Source organism: Dicentrarchus labrax, unplaced genomic scaffold, assembly GCF_905237075.1.
Source record: "Dicentrarchus labrax unplaced genomic scaffold, dlabrax2021, whole genome shotgun sequence".
Taxonomy (NCBI): Eukaryota; Metazoa; Chordata; class Actinopteri; family Moronidae; genus Dicentrarchus; species Dicentrarchus labrax.
The window spans coordinates 17,719,387-17,741,048 of NW_026136709.1; the positions used below are offsets into that span (position 1 = coordinate 17,719,387).

Genomic DNA, 21,662 nt, shown 5'->3' on the forward strand with positions numbered 1-21,662 from the left:
AAACTGGTTGGTAAAATAATCTATCTGGAGAGTTAGCACACATGGTTTACTACACTGAAGACAAAAGCAGCCCACGCTGTATGAGGATGGCATAAAGCAAGATGAAAGAGGATATCCTGATACACCTTCGCTTTCTCTTTCCGTTGGTCTAATAAAGCTGTGTGTGACTTGTACCCTTTTCATGCAGCAGATGACATAGATCAAATGGATTGCATTTGGCCCATCCATATCAGACTGCTGTAAAAACAATAATCTCTGGTTTCCAGCATTCGGACACTTGTGTCTGCAACTGTAGTTAAACCTCTCTGACACACCACAGAATTACACTACGTTACACAAGCACCCAGTGCAATTTCATTTTCATTTCTCTTCGCTCACACGGTCACTCATGGTTGCCCCCTTCCTCATATTGTCCTGTGCGCTCTCATATTTCTGTCTCTTTCTCTCCTTCCTTGTAGATGACCTTCAAATGTTAATATCAATAAATTAAGTTTCAATCCCCGATCCACATTCAAGCCAGGTCAGGAAGAGGGTCACGGACCAAGGTCAGCTTGTGTCAACCCATTCAGATCAACCAACAGCGCGGGTTTAAAGTGCGTCACTGTGTGGTTCAGAATCGGCCTCCACTGTCCACCACACATGCATCAACACTCGTCTCCGACAGACACTTCAGGAAGCATTAGTGAGATGAAGCTCTGATGATGTCTAATGCTCAGCAGCCCTGCTTAAGTTACCCAAGTCAATGGCAGACCTTAATGGGACAAAGACATTTAGAGAGCAGGTATTGGTAATGTGATCCCACTGGCTAACGGCTCAAACTGGAACTTGTCCATCCTTTAGCCACCAAGTATCTGCATTAAGACCTATTTAGTTGTAGGCCTATATTGGTTTAAGTGTCTAACGTGATATAATCTTAAAATAAAAACAAACAGATACGCTATGCACTGATAGATGTGTTATACATTTGATCAATAGATGGACATTCAGACATCTGTTTACATCATAGGTTGGCTTCATTATCCTGTAATGTCCTGTACAATCACATCTAATTTTATGTCAACATCTCAAATCTTGTTAATATAAGGTCACAGCTGCACTTGACGCATACTATACATAAGAGTGCACCTTACTGTTCTGATTAAATTTAGAAAAAAAAGCAGATTGAGGAAGAAAATCTGTTAAAAATCAATCTTGTGAAGCATTACCGAGTACACCAAAAATCTTCTAACCTTATAATCCTTACAGGGAAGATAGTACACATGAAAGAAGGTTTGATAACCTTGTCTGGGATGCTGTAGAAGGTCCCACATTAAGTGCATCTTTTGACTAGCTACAGTACCAAAATATCAGTGTACTGTACTGGGATAAGGATGTTATCTTATCCCAAGTCAAGATGTAATACTGGGGTTATAACAAACCATCTATTTACTATCACTTGTGTAAAAAGTAGGTTGAAAGCTATTGTACCTTTAATGAAAATAGTAAGAGAAAGAAGAATGAGAAAGAATATTATCTGTAACCTTGGGTAAAGCAACTTTTCATGTTTTTTGTATCCATACAATACATGACTGTCAGTACTAGTCCTGTGCTGTGTTCACTGCCAGTATCTGTTTCTCTGGGTTACATTTCATAAGACAGTGCAGCTCTACAAGATGCACGTCACTAATGCTGATCAGTGACTGCTGACAGTGGTCTGCATACCTCCTATCCCTGGCTAAGATAAGGAAGTCAACACAATGGAAGCACTGAGTCAGGATTTTAGGATTTTCCCAAACTGCCTTTAAAAGTTGATGAAGGTTAAGCAGTTTAGGTTCATGTTGGCTTATAAACCAAAACGAAGAAGATGTGAAACAGACAATGCCACCAGCTCTGATATCGGTGGGGTTAAAAAACAAGTGGTGGGTCTTACTTTCCCCTCCAGGAGTGTTTTGTAGTGTAGAAACAGGCCAAGTCTTTGTTCTCTTTGACGACATTCATCTTTTCACAGGACCTAAAAAAAAAAAGAAGAAAAGTTATTATGACTAGGATAAAGAAGTATGTTCTTGTACACGTAAAGCGTTCAGAAAATACATAGGTGGAAGATCTTCATTTGAACATTACCTGAAGTATTATATTTTTAAATTACACAGCAGAAAAAAAACCAGCAGGTCTTCATGTCTCAGTTAATGTTAGCTCTATAAGAAGTCACCAAACAACTTGCACCTTTGCAGGTTATTATTACATCAAGTGTATGTAACAAGCATTCCAACATACTGCCACACACACTTCACACAGTCATGTGTCATTTTGCAGCTCGGAGGGAAAATCCTACCAGACAACCCCATCAGCTGCAGAACTAATACTGAGTAAAGAGTGATTCTCCAACGACGGAGAATAGCCCATCGCTCCATGACTGACTGTAATTTCCTCAGTTATGAGCCACAGCATCAATGCAGCTCGCAGCACATGACTTACAGTTTATAATAAACCCCTCTTCCTTAATATCCTCACGCTCTCCTTCATGCGTGTATTTCCACACTCTGAAAAGGGGCATACTTAAAAAGGACCAGTGTGTCTAGGATTTAGTGGCATTTAGTGGTGTAGTTACAGGCTGCAACCCTCTCGTTGCACCGTCCTCTTCCAAGCACGAGGAGGAAACTACGGTGGTTAGAAACACATGAAAAACTGCAGATCAACATGGCGGCCTTCATGGAAAGTAGATATAAAAGGTTAATTCTAAAGGTAACAAAAACATAATGTTTCCTATTTTCAGGTAATTATACACAAATGAAAGCATACCTATGAATAATATATTCAATTTCTGATAATAGGTCGTCCTAAATGTTACACAGTGGACCTTTAAAGAGCCACTGGGATTCAACCAGCTCAGCAAAACAGAGACAAAGTAAAGGTCTCTCATTCCAGCCTGATATCATAGTCACAAAAACAACACAACAGTGCACCAGCTGAGCATGCGTCAATAAAGTCCGGTGCAAAGCCAGTGTGGCCTATTGATCACTGTAGATAAACAGGGGTTAGGCTTTGTGTTTTGGCCTAGTATTTGTAATTTTACTTTAAGATAGCCAGAGGCTCTCAAACCTGAACAATAGGTTGATTATCACTAAATCAGAAAAGGACAAAACACAAAGCATTGGTGGGAAATTAGGAGGGATACTCTGTGATGAGATTGGTTCAATTGGATAAAGAGAGGAAGGCTTTAAAGACAACAACAGTCAACAGACCAGAATAGAGCAAATGGAAGGAATAACTGCCTCTCTGATCCTTAGTGCAGTAATTTGCTGGCGGCCGCACTGTGACAAGGGGAACCTGTGTCAGCACTCTGCCAGGATCCTGGAAAAATCTAACACCAGTTTTCCTTCCTCTCTGTTTTAGTGTGCAGCTGAAGCAGGTAGCAGCAAAATAGCCACAACATGATGGAATCCACCATTCACCATGCGGACAATTGTCTGGTGTTCAAAAGAGGGCAGGGCGCAAATACAAGCTACGTTCAGGTGGCATAACCCCGGACGAAGGCCTTTAAAAGTTAGCCATTATCGACATCTCAATAGTTGATGTCTGTCCTATAGAAACAAAAGGTGCAAGGAACAGTCCAGAGCCAAGTTTTGCATTAACAGTTTTTTTTTCAAACACGCATTCATGGAGCTGCATAATGAATCCAATCCAAAGCGGGGGGCTGATGGATCGACAATAGGAGATGTTAGCAGCAAGCAGCGCACAGCGTGCTCTTTGCTGCTGCGGAGGGCAGTGCAGTCTTTATTATATTACTGTGATGAGTGTAAAAAAAGACCCAAGGCGGATTCCAGGATTGGGTCATGTGATCACTCCCTCCCGGCTCCTTCCTGCCTGTATGCAGATCAATCGGATATCCTTGACAAAGTTTAGCACAAGAAAGAAAAAAAGTAAACAGGAGTAAAGCGAAGTAAATATAAATGCCCAAAGCAAAGCACCTTTACATTTACATAATAACTTGTTCCAGACAGGTCTGACGACTTTTGATGAACTTAAAGCAGCTATTCATCATAGCTAAATATAACCCTATTATTTATACTGGCTTACTTCAACCACTAATAGGATTGTATCAAACCTCTAAATGGCACTTATCTGAACAACTGAAAACTGTCAACGGCAGGTACGGACACAGGTTGCGAGTGTCACGACAACTGACACTGTTCAAACACCTTGTTTCTCACAGCTGTTGGAGGAAAAAAAAAAAAGTTTCCCTGTAAAGAATAGGCAAAAACCACATCAGCATCAGTGTGGGTACAAGGGTCAAGCTATCATGTGCTATTATACAATTATATGGCCATAACTATTTTTTTTTTCCTTTCTCCCATCTCCAGTTAATAATTAGGTTGAATATAAAGCTTTCACCATACAAGAACTGAGAGTAGGAGAGCCAATGCAGAGCAATGGCCATTAAAATAAAACATCTACAAGGGGCACCTGGACCTCCAGAATGAAATATTTCACACAGCTTTAACGCATTTAACGTATATTATATGGTTTTTTTCCTTCTTCTGGAAAGCTTTTTCTGCACTGAAGACATGTTGCAACGTCCTCCCTTTATTTGCCAATTATGTGAAGCAATCAGTCTCTCTCCACCAAGACGGGAACTAACTCTCCTCCATCCTATGCTACACCCTACCCTATATTCTCTCAGGGATTTATGCAAAGTATAATAAAAAAAAAAAAACTCGCACGGCTCTTTCCACGCATGATTAGAGAGATACAAAAAAAAAAAAAAATGCGTTAAAAACAGCTAGAAAAGGCGAGGTCCATTTGTCAGGTAACTTAAAATCCATGACAAGCAGCATTAACGTCACCTGGCTCTCAGGCGTTCAGCCCAACTCTGCTCCACTGCAGCGGGCCTACACGGGTTAACTGTCGGGCTAAAAACAACCGAGACAGGACCGGTGAGAGCTGCGTCGACGCTGCTGCTCCACCTGAACACAATCAAATGTTATCAGCGTTTGACTGTCAAATGCAAGAAAGAAAGAGAAGAGAGGGAGTGAAGAGAGAGAAGAGAGAGAAGAGAGAGAGAGCTAACATTAGCTGGTCGCATTAGCAGCGGGGTTCAATCGGGCAAACATGGAAGAAGATGGCTTGAAGACAGTGGCAGGTGGTGGCAGGGTGCATTTACCTGTAAAATCGCTAACGGGTGTTATTCGTAGCCGTCCCTCAGCCCCCCACCCTCCTCTGAGTGCGGCCGGTGTGTCTCAGTTTTCCCGCTATGATGCTGAAAGGTGCTCAGTTACGGCGTATTCCCCACAACAGGGCTCAGGACGCTGCCATATTCCTGGTACCAAGAGTGTGCAACTGCGCACGCGCGAGGCCTGCCTGTCATGCGGCTGTCAGCTGATTGGTTTGTCTGGATCCGGAATGGTGGAGACAGCTGACCCGGGATCGGTTGTTCTTCGTGGTTTTTTTTTGGTGTTTGTATTGATACGTACAGTCGAAACCGATCTCGGAACAGTTTATTTGTGTGAAGCTACATGCGGACTGGAGAATCTTCAGTTTCCATTTGGGTTCATAAACGACTGCATAGATTACACCGAACATATTTTCCATGGAGCAAATATGGACTGATGTTGACAATAACTCAATTTTGACAGTCACAATGCTAAATTGGACTCGGAAACTGAATTGAAACTGACATTTCTCGGCATGTTTTGCCTTTTGATATCTTATAGGAGGTTGAAAGAACTCTTAAAGGGTTTTTGTTTGTTTGTTTTGCAGCTTTTTCAAGTGTCAGTGGCCTGCTGGGTAAAAGCATACACGAGGTAATAAGGATTATCATGCCCTCTAGGGACACTGCCCCACCAATGCAGCAATACCTCTGGTCAGGGTGAAGTCCAGCCAGTCTACAGTATTTGTCAAGTTTAACTCCTACATGAAAGCTGAGACTATAGGATAAAAACGTACTTGGCACACATACACACATGCACATGCAGGCACACACACAAATATGGGGAAATAAAGTGATTTTAAGGTTATTAAGGTCATTAACTTATAAACACTTTGCAAAACTAATCTCTGGAGGTTCACCATTTACAGTAATATATATCAACTATAGGTGGTTAGCTAGCAAGTGAGTCCCTCAGTTACTTGAAAAGAAAATGAGTACACATAATTTAACCACAACCTTAACTAAGTAAATATATGTAAACCATTGTTTTTCCTATCCTATCCTATCCACTAAAGTTTACTCCACATGCATCTGTCAGCTGCTGGTTTGTAAAAGCCCACAATGATTTATTACAAGGCTTTTGTTTATTGTTTACATTTTGTGCTTTCATTTAATTATTTTCTTTGCATACTTTCGCTCTGCAATGACCCACATTCTTCTATAATTTAATTTCATTGCCAGTTTGCCAGAGTAGTTCATAGACGAGCTGCACATATGACATTATTGGATTTCACTTATTCCGGTTCTGCCGCAAGAGCTGAAATACATGTGAATAAAGAAAAGTAACCGCCATGGTCTAACTGACCACTGTAGAACAGCAGCAACAACATATGGGACACTCACAAAAACTGAGAAGAGTAATCTATGACTTACAACCCTTCAGAATATGATTTTAACCTAGTGGTGTCTAGTCCCTGTGTCAAATTTAAGTGACTCACCGCGATTGCAGGTAAAGGGGAAACATCTTGGCCTCTGTGACTGACTGATGTTGCACAGTGAACATGAGCGGGGCAGCACAGAGTGGTCACGTTATGAGGCATCTGATTAGGTGACCAACCATGCGCTGCCCGTTAGTCTAATTTAATTACAGCTAGAGAGACATGAGGGAAAAAAGTTTCCTTCTTTTTTCTTAGAAACCTCCTTAACAGAATGGATAGCGATGTCCTTTAGGCTCCAGTGACAGGGAATAAGGAGACGGTGCAACTGAGTCCCTATGAAGTTTTTATTTGGCTCACATGGAGTCAAATGAGTTTAACAGATGGACAGGCAGTCATGTTGAGAGACAGGGAGATGTGGATGCTATATGATTATCTATGAAAAATGTTTGAAGTTATAGAAGAAAAACACTAATGCTACAAAACATGCTGCCAATGGCTTAATCTGGTGTCAGATATGTCATTGTGGTTTGATCAGTGGCCTGATTTTGCGATCACAATCTAAAGCTTTTCCTGTTACTTAATACAACAACCAGTGAGTAGCATAGTAAATGTAAATGTACTGTGAGGGTAATCTGGTTTAGTCTAAATAAGGAGATTTCCTTATTTATTAACGTAGATAACTTAGAAAAGAAAGTCTAAATGTCAGTACAATGTCAAAATCAAGTCTAAAGTGTCAAGAACAGTGGCGTGCAAAGACCTTTGAAGGGCAGGGGCGGAAAGAAAAAAAAGGGCACATATAGCGCGTCCTAACCACTGTAGAGGGCACTTTAGCACGCGCTTTGGCTCCCAAGAGGTCATTTGAGGGCAGTTTAGCACACATTTTGGCTCCCAAGAGGTCATTTGAGGGCAGTTTAGCACACGTTTTGGCTCCCAAGAGGGCACTTGAGGGCACTTTAGCACACATTTTGGCTCCCAAGAGGGCACTTTAGCACACATTTTGGCTCCCAAGAGGTCATTTGAGGGCACTTTAGCACACATTTTGGCTCCCAAGAGGACACTTGAGGGCACTTTAGCACACATTTTGGCTCCCAAGAGCTAATTTGAGGGCACTTTAGCACACATTTTGGCTCCCAAGAGGGCACTTTAGCACACATTTTGGCTCCCAAGAGCTAATTTGAGGGCACTTTAGCACACATTTTGGCTCCCAAGAGGGCACTTTAGCACACATTTTGGCTCCCAAGAGGTCATTTGAGGGCACTTTAGCACACATTTTGGCTCCCAAGAGGGCACTTGAGGGCACTTTAGCACACATTTTGGCTCCCAAGAGGTCATTTGAGGGCACTTTAGCACACGTTTGCCCCCAAGAGGTCATTTGAGGGCACACATTTTGGCTCCCAAGAGGGCACTTGAGGGCACTTTAGCACACATTTTGGCTCCCAAGAGGTCATTTGAGGGCAGTTGAGCACACGTTTGGCTCCCAAGAGGACACTTTAGCACACAATTTGGCTCCCAAGAGGTCATTTGAGGGCAGTTTAGCACACGTTTGGCCCTCAAGAGCACACTTGAGGGCACTTTAGCACACATTTTGGCTCCCAAGAGGACACTTGAGGGCACTTTAGCACACATTTTGGCTCCCAAGAGCTAATTTGAGGGCACTTTAGCACACATTTTGGCTCCCAAGAGGGCACTTTAGCACACATTTTGGCTCCCAAGAGCTAATTTGAGGGCACTTTAGCACACATTTTGGCTCCCAAGAGGGCACTTTAGCACACATTTTGGCTCCCAAGAGGTCATTTGAGGGCACTTTAGCACACATTTTGGCTCCCAAGAGGACACTTGAGGGCACTTTAGCACACATTTTGGCTCCCAAGAGGTCATTTGAGGGCACTTTAGCACACGTTTGGCTCCCAAGAGGTCATTTGAGGGCACTTTAGCACACATTTTGGCTCCCAAGAGGGCACTTGAGGGCACTTTAGCACACATTTTGGCTCCCAAGAGGTCATTTGAGGGCAGTTGAGCACACGTTTGGCTCCCAAGAGGACACTTTAGCACACAATTTGGCTCCCAAGAGGTCATTTGAGGGCAGTTTAGCACACGTTTGGCTCTCAAGAGCACACTTGAGGGCAGTTTAGCATGCGTTTTGGCTCCCAAGAGGGCAGTTTAGCACGCATTTTTCAACAACTGGGCCACAAGGGGGGGCGATCCCCTGTGCACGCCACTGGTCAAGAATAAAGCCTTTTCTCATCATGGCTTCTACTCTTATTCCACTTCCACATAACCTCACCCCTATACCCAAACAGAAATGGCTCAAGCAATTAAATCAGTGTACGCCACAACAAGATATTTTGGTCCACTATGGAGCATTAGGCCCCTCTGAGCTTGGCTTTGCTGTGAACACATCTGTAGCAGGGCTTGAACACGTGAGGGACCTGGTGGTCACAGGTGAGAGAAGATGCTCCCGGTGCTGACTGCTACCGAACAGCAGAGGTCTGTACTCTCACTTACTTACTTGCATACTTACTGTATGTAATATGCCTTACAATTGTCAGGCCCTGTGCTCCTCTCACGCTTCTTTCTCAACTCTATACTGTCATCTACTGCTGCAGACGAGGCATTACAGCAAGACACATTCAGTCCCCTTAACATGTAAGATACATTTTTTAATACCCTCTTTAAAATACTCAGACCTGGTGGTCATCATGTTTTGACAAAAATTTTTAAAAAATAATCTTTTTTTTTTAAGAATTAGCCATTTCAGAAAACAGACAACATTTTTTTTAAACAAACAAACATTTTTCTTACAAGTTAACAGGATATGAGCACAAAATAGCCAGTTAAAGTCTGTTTGTGTTTTTAAGTAACACTTTTTTGACCCTCAGCAAAATAACAATTTGCATCGTATACCACTTCTGAAAGGTGAAAATGTTTTTTTATATATATAAAATGTTGCTATTATAACAATGTTGTTGCATTAACTCCGTATATCTCGTAATTTAGTAATGATGATGACCATATAATTTCTGTGTTCCCTGATGTACGCAGCGCCGTTGAACGCACCTCTAGTAACCAAGGCAATGACGCTATTCTCCGTTACCAAGGCATTCTCAAGGCAAACACTAGCTGGATAGCTAGGCTAGCCAATCTGCCAGATAATCTTATAGCTATGATATAACGTCAACCCCCGTTGAGCGCACACACCGAGATTAACTTTAAGTATAAAAGAGTTTACTAGGACCATCGACAACCTGCTTTAGCGACTTTAGCTTCTGCTCAGTTCGCTACGTGGCCTAAATTAGAGGCTGAAACACCCATTTTTGTTTGGGATTTTCTCAGGTCTACAAGCTAGCTGACTTAGTAACATTAACGTTTGCTCCACAGCCACAATGGTGAGTAGCTGCTATCGTTTGCTGTTTATGGATAGCCAGCCCACCTGTTTGAATGTAGAAGCTAAACGTGCTAAACGTGCTCGCTGTGTTTTATGTGAAGACGAGTAGTTAGTTGAGTTAGCGAGCGTCCCCCAGAGATAGCACGTTGTATGTATTATGTGCAAGCTCATGTGGGTAGGCCCTGTCACATATTAGCGGGGGGGGAAATCCTCTTGAAGGTAGCTGATAAGCTATTTGTGGTTTCATTACAGTCCCTCTCTGTCCATCTTTCAGCTTTGGTGACGATCTTTTTTTTTTGTTTTTTTTTTTTTAAAAAACATGTTTTCTGTCTTCTTGTCTCCATGTAGGCTGAATTTGGGTTTAATGAACACCATCAGAGTGAAGTCATCAATTATATGCGATTTGCACGTTCAAAGAGGGTCCTGAGACTAAAGACTATTGATTCATGCTTTGAAGAACTCAAGGATAGCAGGTAACTGGTCCTACTTAAGTTTTTGGTATCATTGTTTGTACATAAATACCTCTTTAATTAACCTAAGACTCATATTTAACAGAAGTAAAAATATATAACACAACAAATAAGTGCTTTTCAGGTCAGGTGGACCTTTTAACGTGTGTGTATGTATGCTTCTCCCTGAAGGCTGGTGGATGAAACCTTCACAGTGGACGAAGTGAAGGAGATGCTGGATGGGCTGCAGGTGGTGGTGCGTGGGGAGGTGGAGATGGAGCTCATCAACACAGCCCACACCAATGTGCTGCTGCTCAGGCAGCTCTTCTCACAGGCCGAGAAGTTTTATCTTCGACTGCAGAGTGATATCTCAGAGCTGGAGAACAGGTGAGCTGTGAGGGAGATTCAGATTCAGAAGAGCTGTTAATTGTTAAGGTAATAGACTAAAAGCACCCAGCGAACATTTGATAAAAGGTGACATAGTCAGGTTTGCTCCCACAAGAGTACAAAATGTTCTCGTTCAGATATTATTAAATATACAGCCCTTCCAAAGTCCTCAAAGATAATATTTTTTATTTAGTGTGCAAAATGTTTATCTCGTTCTTATCTAAATCTCTCTCATCTTTGGGGGCTCTGATGCAATGGCAGTAGGGCAAATTAAATTATATTTAAAAAAAGAATGATATGGGGAAAAAAACATATTGTTATTATTTGGTTATTATGATTGTGATAGGATTCATAAATACAGGGAATGGTAATTTTTGCATTACAATTTTCATGAAAACATTTGACATTTGTCTGTATAAAAAACCAACATGTTTTCTGTTCATATATAGATAGATATTTTCAACTAATTGTGCTGTTCTAATTTAAAATGATGTGACAGGTCTCGGTCACACAGAGTACCACACCAAGTAAGAAATGAACTAGGCCTCTAAATACGTAATACATGAACATGAAGGTGTACTCTGTGTACCACACCACTTCCTCACTGCTGTTAAGGCTCAGATCTCTTACATGTTACATACCTGGTAAAAAGGTCATTGCCAAGCCACATAGTCGCACACACTATGTGAGTTTAACCCTTTTTTTCCATTGCAATGGTTTCCTTTTTGCAGTCACGTTCAGTTAGCCTGAAACCACAACATCTGCCACATTCTCTCTATATTTTAAGAAATGATACTTTCAGTCTTCTGCCACCAGCCCAATATAATAAAGGTAAGTAGAATGAATCTTAAAGTATGAATAGAATTTCATTCTTAATGAAAACTATTGATAGGCAGGCTTTTGAGGGCGCCTTTGAGTTTTTGAATTCTCCAAATGAAATTTTAGTTTCTATTAGCCTCTCAAATATTAAATTACAAAAGTCTTAAGAAGATATCTCAAAAATGTTTCAACTAAAAGTAAAACAATCTGCTTTGCTAGTTAAAATGGGAAAAAAAAAAATTGTAATTTGGGTGAACTAACTCGTTTGCAATTTCAATTTTACGTATTGTTACACATTTATAATATCTATTGAACTGCTATTTAATTGGTTTTATTTATTAGTTCTAAAATTAATATTATTATTTTTGATTATTAGCAGCTCATGTGTGCTACTTTTAAAGTGGTGAAGGCGCACAAAGTCTGTGGCTACGTATGATAAAATGAAGTCTATACAGTAAAACAGAATCACCTAAAAGACAAATGTCTAGCTCTTGCTACTAAGCAAGGATGCCAAGAGTGCCTTGGAGTGTTTTCTTTCCATATAACAGGCCTGAACATAGAGCGATGCGGGCATGTACATTTGATACCAATAATAAAGATAAATCACATTTGAGCTGTTGTCAGAATGTACTTTGCACTCTTGGCATTTCGGAAAAGGATATATTAACGTTCTCTTTGGCACAAATACAGTCAGAACTTATAGATAGAGGTTGTTATCAAGATTAGCAATACGTCACAGAGCTGCAATTTACAGGAATCAGTGAAACTTGTTCGAAAGGTTATTTAGGTAATTGACATACAAATTTGAATGTCAGTTTGAAGCCCAAAGCACAAGTCATACTGTTCATCTTTTTACCAGAAGCAAGACTTTTCCACATTCACTACATTCACACTATCTGATCTGATCTTGAGAGCAAAAGGTCATAAAAGTCATACTTCTGCAGTGTATGAATTCTCACTGTTGTTAACTTGTTATGAACTAATGTTGTTGGCCAGTAAAATAATTGTAAAGCTCCACAGTACAGGTGCACAGGTTTGAAAGTACTTCTATAATCATTCAGTTAATAATTCAATTAATAATTCAGTTCACCTTTAAGTAACATCTGACCTCTGTAACCTTTCGCTTTGATAAAAGGCCGTGTGTGTTTTGGAAGACTTATTTTGTTTGTTATATGAACATAGTGGGTGGATAAACAAGCTCTAAACCTCTTTTTTCTACGTGACTGATACTGTGTATAGGGCAGGGAATACGCCCCATGTCACAAGCTACGTGTGCTCAGCTGCTTTTTAAAAACCACATTAGAACCACGTTCTGTTCACCACAGGCATGTCTTATATCATAAGTGCTAAACTGTCATCAAGAACAAGGGTGTTCATTTTCCTTGCCAAAGATACATAACCGCCAAATAGTAGATTTAAATGTCTAAAAACATAAACATCAACATTGTGGTGGGAGGGTGACAGTTAGAGATACTACAGATGATAAAAGAAGTTTCACTCTATTCAGTTCAAAACATCGACAATAACTTTCTGTATTTTGTGTTTTACAGACCGAGGATTCATTTGATTCTTAACAAATTTTGGAAAAAAATTCTTCTGCCACCAATTTGTATCTCTTTTCAACCCGTATAGGGAGCTGTTGGAACAAGTGGCTGAATTTGAGAAGACCGACTTTAAAACCACCGATAAGGTGAGCGTAATGTGCAGCTCAATCACAGGTAGACCTTCAAACGTCCTCGTTAATGTACATGTCATTAATCATGTGTTCAAAGGATATTTAGGCCCACGTGGAATTCAGTAACTAGAGAGCAGTGCAGCGTTTCTTTGCATTTTTAGTAGTTTTATGTCAGGCCGCCTGCCCTTCACACTCAGTCACACATCACTGAGGTTGACATGTGGTTTTATGATGCACAGAAAAACAAAAATCGACTTTGTAAGGCGATACGCCGCCCTTTCATGGGTTTAGCTATTCACACCTTTCTGAAAAGGTAGACCGTAGTCATCTTAACACTTCTAAGAAAAGCAAGACTAGACGGATATAAAAATGCGTCTCGCGTTAACAAGAATATAGCCGACATGTTTTAGCACTTAAAATGGTCCTGTCATTGTTGTAAAGTTGTAAATTGTTAACTTTATCCCTAGATAAACCAGGAAACAAGCAAACCCAAGCTGGCACCTCTGAATGAAGGTGGGGTGTCTGAACTTCTTAACAAGGTAAAGAAATGTATTGCATGAATTACATTTACAGATTAATTAAAGAAAGGTGTATCCCCATTGTCGTATTCATACACTCATTAACACCTACCTTGATATTTCTTTAGGAGATAACGAGACTACAGGAGGAAAATGATAAACTGAAAGCCAGACTGCGGACTTTAGAATCCCAGGTATAGCAATTAGCCATATGTTTTTTAAACGCACAGCCTATTGTTTATGTTGTTAACTCTATGCTCTGATTAATTCTCTTAGGCAATGAGCGCGCTAGATGAGAAAACCAAGGCAGAGAGAGCTCTGAAAGACCTTCAGAAGGTGCACGGTGAACAGCAGGTACTGTTTGGAGCTTGGCTTGCAAGTAGCATCATCTTCTCTTGTGACATTTTGAGTTTGCTTTTCATTTTGCTATTGCTTTTTTCTATTTTGTAACTTTTTATTTTTTTATGCATCTGAAAATGTGCTGTTATTTGGTTTTATCTGCTAACTCGGACCTCAAATGGTATGTATCCAGCTGACCACTCTGTTGCTTTTGTCTGTCACCGTTTATAGAAATAGGGTAGACATTAAGTAGTGGAAAGATGTAGTCGCACTTAAACCATTCATTCAATCTTAACTTGTATGTTGTTTCTTTTACCTTCAAGCTGGCTGCTAAATCCCAGGAGATCAGCAGTCTCGAAGACACAGTGGAAGCTCTAAGGGAGGACTATGAAAGGTCTCTTAGTGCCAACGCTGTCTCCCAGAAGGATCTGCAGGAGAACCTGATTTCATCCAAACATGAGCTTCTGCGAGTGCAGGAGCAGCTGGCCTTGGCAGAGAAGGTACGTCACTGTGGCATTTACTTGCAACGGACAGTAACCAGCATCTGAAATTAACACCCAGAGGTGTTCAAATATGTTGGAACTTGTTATACTGCTCAGTTTGGTGCATTTTTAAGACCGTTGGTATAGGTGCACTCAGTTTCTGTGCCGTCATTTTCATATGGTATGGTGTGCAGGAGTTGGAGAAGAAGTTCCAGCAAACTGCGGCCTACCGCAACATGAAGGAGATCCTAACCAAGAAGAATGAGCAGATCAAAGATATTAGAAAACGATTGCAGAGGTAAGCAATGCAAATATCATTCTCCCTCCAGAGTCTTCCATTCTTAGAAGGGCAATAACTGCCTGACGAATATATAAAACACAATCAAAAAATTTGAAAACAGTACAAACAAATCATCATTTCAATCATTTTTACTTGTTAAAATAGCTTTTTTTTCAAAGAAATGTGTCTAATTTCAGATTTGTACTGCTTGTCTGTTTCAGATATGAACCCAATGAATGAGCTCTATCCAAGACAGCTGGTTAAACAGGTGTCCAGAGGATGTGACAGGAAAATTTATGACTTGGACAAGAGACCATCAGCTCTACTGCTGTAAGACAAGAGAGACAGAAAAAAGCACTTCCATGAGGAATTGTTTATTCATGCTTTATCTGGCATCTTCAGTAGTTATTGGCTTTAGTAAAGAGCTGGCGCGGGGAGGTCGGCACACAACTGAACACGAAAATGAAGTAGTGACAAATGATAGCCTTTTTCAGCTGTGCTTTTTTTTCTACGTCTCAATTTGGGGCTCACTTACAGTAGCTAGCAGACTTCCCTCAGTGCTCTATGCAATTACTATCACGTCCCTATTTAAAGAGGCCTTGTCCATTTGCTGAATTGGACAGATATGTACTGTCTGCCTGAAGCTTTGCAGTCTTATCTATCAGATGGTTATAGGTATATATTTAGCTTTCTAGCACCCGGTAATTGATTATTGATATTTTGCTGATCTGTCTTAATTTTAGCAGCCCCTTTTGTAGTGAAACATGATTGAGTTAGACCCAAGCAAACCCTAGCCAGTTTAATTTTTTTTATTAATAGTGAGCAGCTTTTGAAGTCCAGCTTTAATTTGTTACCACAACACTTTTCTCACACAAATATTTCCAATGATCTGACATTCTGTGAAAGTCTGATCATCGAAAATATACCAAATTACTTGGTGCGTTAATTTCTTCTGCTCTCGCATATTGAGTGACATGGATAGTGATCTAGAACGATTTCCCTACTTCCCTACACAAAGGGCATAGAATATTTTTGTCTGGAATCTTTAACTGTGTACTTTTCGTATTGCTGTGGGTGATGGAGTGTAACAGAAAAAAAATAAATAAATATATACATGATGTTCATGAAGTAATGCTCTTGTAGAGTATGATACATCTACCCTATATTACACTAGATGTGCATTTGTTTGTATTGTGCAAAGTATGGGGTAATAAAAGCTGTTACCAAATACAGTGTATGTGTGGTGATCGTTTTAATTGTTAACTTTAGGTTGAGGGTATATTTGTTATCTTTTTATCTAAACATCCAGTGAATTCACTGGGTTGAAATTTGTGTTCTAACCTATTATTTCATTCTAATATTTGACCTGTGCTACATGTTCTGGCCTTTATGGAAATATCAAACAGTAAATATCCCTTGTGAAGGACTGAAAACATGCCTCAGGATGTTTTGACACCGATAAACAATAAGGTGGAATAATTAAAAGGAAATAATAGGTAATGACAGAGCTGACTGGTACTACAAGGGGGCGCCATACTGCAATAGTTCACAGATCACTGAAGTGTATGCCTTTCTTCATAGATGATGACAGGCTGCACAGTTACATGGTGTGGGACTGTATGATCTCAGCGTCAAAATATGGCCTCAATTCATGCAATTACTTTTAACAAATATAGATATTTAAGAGGATTTAATATGAGCTGTTTTCAAATTGAAACTGCAGCATGTATTAACAATAGTATGGTCTCACAGGCCAAATACATCTATGACTGCTCCAGTGTCTTTTTTTCATACGTAGATTTTATAATCTCTGTCTGAGGGGCTAAAGCTTGTGTTAATATCCTGCTATAACTGTTACGTTGTCCACTTCCTGCATGCATGCATGCACTTTAGCAATGCAATGGTGTATGTGTTCTGAATTCAACACATTTAATCACTTCATCTGCGTCATAGTCTCCAGAAAAAGACTTGTTTTTGCTATGTTAACCCAACTGATTGAGATAGTGGCCACCAGTCAACCGTCAACCCCTTGTTGTTTTCTTTGAAACTCTTCAAGCCACAGTCTGTCCTAGCATAAACCTTTGTTGGTTTTGTACCATGTGCAGAAGCTGTGTGCGCTTTACCTCCTATAGGTGCAGAAAAGAAGGGGGTGGGGTGATGAAAAAAACAAGTGGTTCAAACAATATTCTTTAAATCTTTTTTTGTTTTCCTGTCAAAACCCAAGAGATAAAAGGTGATATGTGTATGAAAAGATGTATCTTACCCCCCTGTTTGTTCCCATGACAAAATAATGAACAGAAAAAGGAGGTTATTATGTTGCATTTGTGTGACTATACATGGGAATTTACATTTGCTTGCATGCATCTGTTTATTACCAGAAGCTTAACTGTCATGGGAAAACTGCTGATAATTTCACATAGGATGCAAAAGCTGTCTACCAGTGCGTGAAATAAATCACAGCGAGTAGTAGGTACAGGAAGTGGTGAAAAGTTACTGTCAGAACCAAACTCCATCTCTTGCACTGCTGAGAGCAGCAACATTGACAGTAATTTCGCTCAATACGGGGCAACTGTTAATATATGTCAGACGTGCGTGTATCCATTCACAGTAGTTTCCTGCTCAGGCATCAAAGGGGTTTTCTCAGTTTCATTGGCAAGACGAGAGCTTCTGTTGTTTGATTTTTCTCCAGAATCATCAGGCAGATCTTTTACTGGAGAAATATGCACATTTCAATGGAGTTTTTGAATGTATGGTACCACCCTGAGTGTTGCATGTAAAAACAATGCAGTGATTTTCAGTTCCTCTGAAAATCACAACCATCAAACGGTTAAACGTTAATAGCTTCAACCTTTCGGTCATTCTTTACTCCATCACGTGGTTTCTCCCACGTGACTTTTGAAAGAAGAAACAAGACTTTCTTCCCCATTAACAAAAAAACATACTGTTGCTCAATCCAGTGCTCTCAATTGTTGTGCTACTACAACCCTTACTTGCCTTGGTATCACCGCTAGCTTATGGTGGCTCATGTTAGCTAATGTTAGGAAACTTTAGATGCATTTAGCTACATAAAGAACTTGATTACGCTTCTCTACCTGTGCTTTATTAACTGTTATGTGATAGTCAATTGAGCCCACCATGGTTTAAGTTATATGGTCTCTCTTAAAGGGCAAGTTTATTAATATTGCTCAATGTCTCAAAAGACTTGGAGGCTCACATTCTCAATAGTTCTCAACACAACTAAAAGAAAATGGGAGAAATCTTGAAATGAACAGTCTAACAGACTCACAATGGCAATGCTAACATGCTGATGTTAAGCAGGTTTATTGTTCACCATCTTTGTTTAGCACCATGCTATCGTTTGTTAATTTGCCCAAAGTGCATAAGGCTGATGAGAATGACATTTGTTTTGCAGGTGTTGGATCGTAAACCAAAGTATTGGACAGTTTAAAATGTTGACCTGATGATTGTGCTAGATAGATGATGACCCTGAGGGCAACATGAATGCATTTACCAAATTCTATGGAAATCCATTCAATTGTTTTTGAGACATTTCATTCAAAACCACAAATATCAACTGGAATGTGACACTTGAGAAAAAGCCCACGGTGCATTAAAGTTGTTAGGCTTCATCTTCCAGAAACCACGAATGTCTATACAAAGTTTACAGCAATCCATCCAATAGTGGTTCAGATAGTTCAATCTGGACCAAAGTGACGTGCCGACAGATGGAGTGGCTGACATTGCGATCTCTATATAGAGCCATGATGGTTTTTAAAGATTTCTTCATCTCTGTGACAAACCTTTTGGCTCCTCAGCTTTATCTTCTGATCAGTAGGCCATGGCTATATACATGTGGGTTGTGACCATGTGGCTGGCCTATGCCTATCTAAAAATAGAGATCAAGAAAGGTACTGTCAGTTTGCAGATCTCAGCTAGCAGGGGTTGCCTAGTTTATAATCTGCCCATTTGAAAAGGTCAAGATGAACAGATATCAGATGCATATTTTACTTCTGAGAATAACTCGTGTGTTATAACCAGAAGGACATCATCACTATCAACATCATCAATGACCTCATCAGTGCTTATGTCATTTCAGACGAACACTGGCCAATTTGATTGTTGTTCTTACTCATTTCAGGGTTTTGTTTTTTAGTCAAAGGTGCATTACCATTGTATTTCCTTTTTTTTTTTCAAGTATATTTTTTGGGGCTTTTATTGCCTTTATGATAGTGATAGCTGAAGACAGACAGGAAAGGGGGGCAGAGAGAGGGGATGACATGCAGCAAAGGGCCGCAGGTCGGACTAGAACCCTGGGCTGCTGCAGCAAGGACCCAGCCTCGGTACATGGGTTGCCAGCTCTACCCACTGAGCTATCCGGGCGCCCTGTGTTTCCTACTTTACAATTACTATTGTTTTTTTTATTGTTGTTTTTTTATTAAATTACCACAACTGTGTATTCTTATAAACTTACACTTTATGAAAAAAAAAAAAGTTTCACATGTGAAACGTCCCAAAATGTTGACTACCACAGCACTAAGAGGGCTGTCAGGTCATATGTGTCATATGTATCGGCAGTGACGAAGCTCCACATTGACATATTGATCGTATAGTTCAAAATCATGATACATTTCAAAATTAAAGTTATGTTACGTAGAGCGTAGAAAGTTCTCACACAGCAGCTGTGGAGCTACACGTTAAAGTGACTGTGACTGTAGCAGAAGACACAATGTATTATTCATATGTGACTGTGAGATCATTCCAAGTTCCAAGAACAATCGAAGTACAGCTGCAAAAACAAGGACAACAAAACTGAACAAAGATCAAAATAAACACTATAATGTACATACAAGTAGGTGTATAAATAAAGTGTGAAGTCCCTTCCACTGTCTTTGAATCAGAATCAGAATCAGAAATACTTTAATAATCACAGGGGGAAATTACTTTCACATTACTATTCAGCTGGCCTATATGTTCACTCTGTCACCTGCATCACCCTTTGTTGTTTTTTGCACGGCAACACCTCCACTGTGCACAGTGCACACATCCAGGTTGCTACTTCTCACATTCCCAACATGCAGTGCCAATATATGTGTGGAGGTAGGTATGGTTAACATTCAGCTGCAGGAGTGAGAGAGGTGAAGAGATGGCTTGTGAGAGTAGCACCAGATGAGTTGATTGTCTCAGTTCTTGTTGAGTAATCACTCTGGGATCTCGACTGGCTGCTGCACACATACCAAAAAGACACATTTGCATTTGGGGCTGTGATTATTCTTTCTTGAGCTGTAAAAATGGGCTAGAGAAGCCAAGCAAAGAAACAGGGAAGTTGAGTATTTATGTTAAATGTATGTGCAGCCAGAAATTTTTTTGGTTTGTGAACAGTCTGTCATGCTTGGTTGTGTGCTGGGGGGGAAACCACGGTGGTAGAGAGACTTGTTATCCAGAAATTGCATTTTATATGCCCACAGATGAAAGCAATACAGTCAATTACCACTGTACTATGGTGGTTAGGGATTCTGTGTGTGTGAAACCTCTCAGTCAGCCACTTTCTTCAACAGCTTGTGCCCAGAAGGAAAATACTCATCGGATCATGACATGGCCGTTTCCCTGTGCCTCACTGTGACCAAAACCGAGAAACGCAACTAGCATTTGGTAGAAATCTAAAGAGCTCACGGCCCAGTGTTCGTGACATGCTAAGATTGAAAAAGCTATATCAGGCTGGGAAGTGAAACCTAAGAAGATACATCTCATCGTCCTACTGAGACCCTTCACCAAAGGTCAAAACAGTCGACCAAGAATTCAATTCAATTCAATTCAATTCAATTTTATTTGTATAGCGCCAATTCATAACAGAAGTTATCTCAGGACACTTTTCAAATAGAGCAGGTCTAGACCGAACTCTTTAAAACATTAATTACAGAGACCCAACAGTACCACCATGAGCAAGCACTTGGCGACAAGGGCAAGGAAAAACTGCCTGTTAAAAGGCAGAAACCTAGGACAGATCCTCCGGCTCTAGGTGGGTGGTCGTCTGTCTCGACCAGTTGGGGTGAGAGAGAGAGAGAGAGAGAGAGAGAGAGACAGACAGGTGCACAGCAACAACAGTATTGGCAATGGCAATCTAGCAGGACCATGGCAGGAGGCTCCTCCAGGATCCATGAGAACCTGCGAGACGAGAAAGCACAAGAACTCCGAGGAAGAAGTGAAGTTAGTAACATGCATTAATGGGACATGAATGAGTGCATAAAGAGAGAGGAAGGGAGGAGGTCAGTGCACCATGGGAAATCCCCCGATAGTCTAGGCCTATAGCAGCATAACTAAGGGATGGTTCAGGACTCACCTGATCCAGCCCTAACTATAAGCTTTATCAAAGAGGAATGTCTTAAGCCTACTCTTGAATGTGGTGAGGGTGTCTGCCTCCCGAACCACAACTGGAAGCTGGTTCCACAAGAGAGGAGCTTGGTAACTGAAGGCTCTGGCTCCTGTTCTACTTTTAGAGACTATAGGAACCACAAGTAGCCCAGCATTCAGAGAACGTAGTGTTCTAGAGGGGTAATAGGGTACTATGAGCTCTTTAAGATATAAAGGGGCCTGACCATGAAGAGCTTTATAGGTGAGGAGGAGGATTTTAAATTCTATTCTACATTTTACAGGGAGCCAATGCAGAGAAGCTAGTACAGGAGAGATGTCATCTGTTTTTCTAGTTCCTGTTAGTACTCGTGCTGCAGCGTTCTGAATTAATTGGAGCGTTTTAATGGACTTATTGG

At 40.5% G+C, this 21,662-nt stretch overlaps 2 protein-coding genes across 6 annotated transcripts in view; one reads left to right on the forward strand and one right to left on the reverse strand.

The window, feature by feature from the left end:
* LOC127369371 (dnaJ homolog subfamily C member 13) overlaps positions 1–5,305 on the reverse strand; it is a 30,840-nt gene extending 25,535 nt beyond the window's left edge. For all 4 annotated transcript variants that reach the window (XM_051410655.1, XM_051410654.1, XM_051410652.1 and 1 more), the window contains exons 1-2: positions 5,141–5,305; positions 1,910–1,990 (exon numbers count right to left, since the gene is read on the reverse strand). In XM_051410655.1, coding sequence (XP_051266615.1) covers positions 1,910–1,977 — 68 coding nt within the window. In that variant the 5' untranslated portion in view covers positions 1,978–1,990; positions 5,141–5,305. The remainder of the gene's footprint in view (positions 1–1,909; positions 1,991–5,140) is intronic.
* Positions 5,306–9,643: 4,338 nt separating this feature from the next.
* On the forward strand, positions 9,644–16,130 carry lztfl1 (leucine zipper transcription factor-like 1). 2 transcript variants are annotated; one of them, XM_051411174.1, is made up of 10 exons: positions 9,644–9,950; positions 10,298–10,422; positions 10,591–10,785; positions 13,237–13,294; positions 13,747–13,818; positions 13,926–13,991; positions 14,074–14,151; positions 14,460–14,636; positions 14,813–14,916; positions 15,120–16,130. In XM_051411174.1, the coding sequence occupies exons 1-10, from the start codon at positions 9,948–9,950 to the stop codon at positions 15,136–15,138; spliced, it is 897 nt and encodes a 298-aa protein (XP_051267134.1). In that variant the 5' UTR covers positions 9,644–9,947; the 3' UTR covers positions 15,139–16,130. The 2 variants fall into 2 exon arrangements, with proteins under 2 accessions (XP_051267134.1, XP_051267135.1); XM_051411175.1 differs by having other exon boundaries at positions 14,478–14,636.
* Positions 16,131–21,662: the final 5,532 nt, after the last annotated feature.

Excerpts from the sequence above, each read along its gene's own strand:
- lztfl1 (XM_051411174.1), top strand. Across the intron at positions 10,786-13,236 it reads ATCTCAGAGCTGGAGAACAG|GGAGCTGTTGGAACAAGTGG; the intron begins GTGAGCTGTGAG and ends CAACCCGTATAG. Across the intron at positions 13,819-13,925 it reads TGTCTGAACTTCTTAACAAG|GAGATAACGAGACTACAGGA; the intron begins GTAAAGAAATGT and ends ATATTTCTTTAG.